This window comes from Echinococcus granulosus (genome assembly GCF_000524195.1).
Source record: "Echinococcus granulosus chromosome Unknown EG_S00066, whole genome shotgun sequence".
Classification (NCBI taxonomy): Eukaryota; Metazoa; Platyhelminthes; class Cestoda; order Cyclophyllidea; family Taeniidae; genus Echinococcus; species Echinococcus granulosus.
This window is the reverse complement of record NW_020170446.1, coordinates 70629-74918: the sequence shown is the minus strand read 5'-3', so window position 1 is coordinate 74918 and position 4290 is coordinate 70629. Positions and strand designations below refer to the sequence as shown.

The following is a 4290-nucleotide window of genomic DNA, read 5'->3' as shown; positions in this document are numbered from 1 at the left end:
CGGATATGCTTCTGTTTGGTGTCAGTGCCAACAATGATCACAACCATCACCTTCTATTTGAGATGTGTATAAGCTGCTGCAGAAGAGACGAATGGGCCTTAACAAGGAGGAATGTCATGTTTTCTTACAACAGCGCTTGAGCTCACACTGATAATCGCACTAAGAATGCGTTACAAAAACTCGTTTGAGAGGCGTCATCGGACCTTGATTCAAGTACAAAAGCTCTCTTTTTCCAACAAACTTAATCTCAGTTAATAGGTTAAGAAGAAGGGAGTGGCTCTGCTATATACTTTTTTAACACAGAAATTTCACTAAGGCTCTGCCATTATGAATGTGAGAGGCGAAGCAGCATAAAAACCCTTTGATACCGTTATTTGATAGGGTGCGAATAAGAGGCAAATTGCATCCAACTTTCGGTAAGCGAAATAGGTATCGCAGATGCAAACAAAGTCATGGGTTATTCACATAAACCGGCCATTTTTTGCCGGCCGGAATGCTCATTGTAGGCAGATTTGACAAACCCTATGCAGATGAAGACGCTATTAAGGCACAAAGAGTAGACAAAGGCTGAAACTTCGATAATTCAAGGTGAAATACCAGAGCTGATGCATTTAATTTCCATGTGTATTTGGTGAATATTGCCCACTGAAATTCTCAAAAATTGCAGCTTACATGTGGCTTATTCTTAAGTTCCCACCTACACGGATCACAAGGGTTGGCCTTTCAGCATTCTAGAGATCAGCCACAATTAATTACGCACAATCAAAAGCGCGATACAATTCTACATTTCAGTAGACAAGCAACTATTTTGAGGGTACTTTATTAGGGAGTATTGGCCTGTTATATAGTGTGGATAACTATTTATTAAAGCCCAAAGTCAGGAACAGTAGATTTATGTTCTACTTTCGTATGCCTCGTCTGTATGGCCTGTATATGTGTTCTTAATAGCAGTTGTTGCATTTTCTGTTCAGAATACCCCTCATTATACTTCAAATCCACAAACTGTGTACAACAAAGAACAGTTTGTTTAAGAGAATTTTATAGTTAAAATTTGTAGAATTGAATTGGTAGCATAAAATTTCAGTTTATAGGTAACAAACTTCAATTCTCATACTTCTATTTACGTAACTGATTTGATATACTGAAAGTTAAAGTGAATGCCCCAGTACTTCCTCAACTCCATTTATGATCCTCAGGCAAGGCAGACGCAAAGTTCCACATCATTAAGACCGAGAGTAGCCTATGCCACTGCTACTGAGAGCCCCTCTGGAGTAGAGAAATCCACGAAGGCTCTGTGAAATCGTTTATATACCCTCCCTTTAGCTGTATCAAATGGACCAAAGAGGTCGTGAATGTCCTTCTCTCTTGCCATTGGCGAAAAGCCATCAACATCCAACTGATGGATGGAATCGACGTCATAGAAAGCCGCCAGAGTAAAGGCGTTTAGATCCACCAACATATGGCCTAGCAGTGGCAGTGGAGATCACTGCCGCACAACGAATAGCGGACATACAATGCGCATGTGGGGTTCTGCTAGATGTACATGCGAAAGGAATTAAAGATGGTACAAGATCTTTTAAACAAGACGCCAATATCGCTCAAATAGTGAGGTTGGGACAAAGAGATAGCCAACTTATTTCTGACATTATCTAGTTGGTAAATAACGCAGTGAGGCGAAATGCATTCACTGGATTAACTTTCTTAGACACACAGATAGGGGGGCCCGGGATAAACAAGGCGTTAGCACTTTTGCACCAAACTGAGGTAATGGCAGCCTTGCAGCTGCCTAACAATCTTACTGGGGTGGTGTAAAAGGAAGCTCATTTGCATCTTTATGCACTTTTCCATCGACTTCTGTCCTGGTTGGTGGTAAAGTTTATATCACTAGGCTTCTCCCAAGGTCCAAACAAATAATAGCCAAGACGAGCTCGGCTTCTGATATCTCCCAAAGTGGACACTTTGCCTTTGATAGAGTGCATTATTATCCATTTTGTGTTATTTTCGTGGACGAGGGTCATTCTCCGTGATCCCATTCTGGCTAAGGTTTATTTCACAGATCATTCTATTTAAACATGAGTTGTTCATGATTTTTAACAAAATAATGCCTTGTTAGCATTTATTTAGCAAAGATATTGAGCAGAATTAGTGCCAGAAAATGTCCGAAATAGGAGTTTATACGTTATTCTATTGGTTTGTTCTAAAAGCAATGCAGTCGTAAAGCTGTCATTTAAAATTCTCAAAAATAAGCTTCCAAGAATAAAAATAAAACCACACAAACGCAATTAAGTTAATGTCTGATATAGCCAGAGACAATGCTTTTAACACCACTCATTTTAAACATTATATGAGTTGTTTTCGACGGCTTAGTCTGGAACTCTCCTGACCAATGGACGCACGCGGTTACAACCATCCAGTGCAGAAAGCCTTCCCAGGTATGATTAATCAACTTTTGGTGATCGACCACCAGAGTAATACTAGCACTAATATACGGCATTGCAATTTGGACCTTTCTGCCACGGATAGACTTCGAGGCCCCCATGTCACTTGAACGTTTTTTGTGCCTGCATTCTTAATCTTAGCTTATGCTGGTACTAGAAGTGGAATTAATCAAGGCCGTAAAATGAGGGATAGCTCTAGCCAGCACTTTGTCACTGTTCTCATTGAGCCGACAGATTATTGAAGAAGGATAAGAGTGTTCCCATTCCTTCTTCGCTCACACATTCCGCCTCCTTCAGGGTTCAAATGTGGTGACACTTGTATCGGCAGCACCGAATCTAAAGTGTAATCACGTCTAGCCAGAAAGAATTTACTCCAAAGATTGAGTCTGGTGAAGCTGCAAGTGAACATGCAATTTTGTCAGCCTAATAGCCTCAACGAGAGTTGGTTAAAGCCATATCTGCAGCCGGAAGGAAAGGTAAAAAGACAACCTGAAGGAGATAGGTACAACGCATGCAAATGCTAGTGTGAGGACAGTAGCCTTAACATGCTTTTGCATCAGTTCGAACGACAACCCTGTGAGTGAGTAGGTGAGTAAGCCATTAACCTGAGTAAATGAGCAAAAAATGAAATGAATGATGAATAAATGAAATAAATACATGCTGAGTCATCCATCACTAACTGAACTGATATAACTTTAAGTTATTTCTCCGACTCAATTTGCCAGTGCAAAGTCAATCAGTTAGCATTCGCAAAATGTTATATTTGCTAACACTTAGCCTTACGTGACATGATGCCCCGCCTTTGGGACAAAACTAGATTAGCGGAGGGAGAGGGAGGTAGCGAGGTGTGGAAATAGATGGCAACCGCGGCTATAATGTGGTGGTGAAGCAAGAGAGAGAGCCGAAATCAATGCTTTAAATCTGGATAATTAGATAAACTTTATTGCTAATGCACAATTCTGTGCTACCCTCTGAGCTTTGGTGGCATTATCGCCTCAAGTAGGCATAGATCATGTTTGCCTCTTTTGCCCGAACATTAATTTAATTTCATTTTCGCTACTTTGCCACCAGCAACTTTTTTAGGTTTCATTTAGTGAAATGGGAGTTTTACATGGTCGCACAAATATTTGTGGATAAGGAGATGGACGACTACCAACCCCCCTGCCCTCAAGAATGGCTATAACATGCGAGTGCTGAAGTGCCATTACTTGTAACCGCCTTTCTTACACTGCCATAGTCAAAACGGTATTCCCAGTGAAAATTTCCCAAAGCGTTAAAAGAACAGCGCGCAAGCATTGCGCTGCATTTGACATACACATTAAGAGGTTTTCTTTTTGAAGGCAAACATCCAAAACATAGTCATGCAAAATTCTCTCTCTCATTTTCTTATTGCATTTAAAACAACGATTTTGGCATACGTATGACTTACTAGCAGGTGTGTGTAAGTAACTTCAATTGGAATTTAATTTTGTATAAGGTTGACATTTAACTGGTTTCTTTTCTGGGACAAAAAATCAGGTATGCACTGCGCAAGAATAAGTAGTATGTTGTATTTAAGCGAAATCTTAACGGCCCATTATGAACAACTTGTATGTGCCTTGATGGGTGTTGTCAACCTTATTATATTTTACAACATTTGTCTAACACTTTAATTTGGAATTCGGATAAGTTACTCGAATTAACCATGGCATCCAGTTTGGCAAATCATTTTTAAGGGAGTTAACTCTTTGGTGTAGTTACAGAGGTGCATGAATTGATGAAACCCATTATTAAGGGAATAGAGGTAGGGAGTAGGAAATTGTTCGCTTGTGCCGGGAGTCGAAGCCGGATCAATTGCTTGGGAGGCAGCCAT

At 40.3% G+C, this 4290-nt stretch overlaps 1 protein-coding gene across 1 annotated transcript; it reads right to left on the bottom strand. All coding sequences in view use genetic code 11, as the record gives it.

Annotated features, from left to right (window-relative positions):
- Positions 1 to 1240: 1240 nt before the first annotated feature.
- On the bottom strand, positions 1241 to 4290 carry EGR_06925 (hypothetical protein; the record flags this gene model as incomplete). Its single annotated transcript, XM_024496174.1, has 2 exons — positions 1241 to 1464; positions 4179 to 4290. 2 exons carry the CDS (start codon positions 4288 to 4290, stop codon positions 1241 to 1243), a joined length of 336 nt encoding a protein of 111 aa, XP_024349377.1.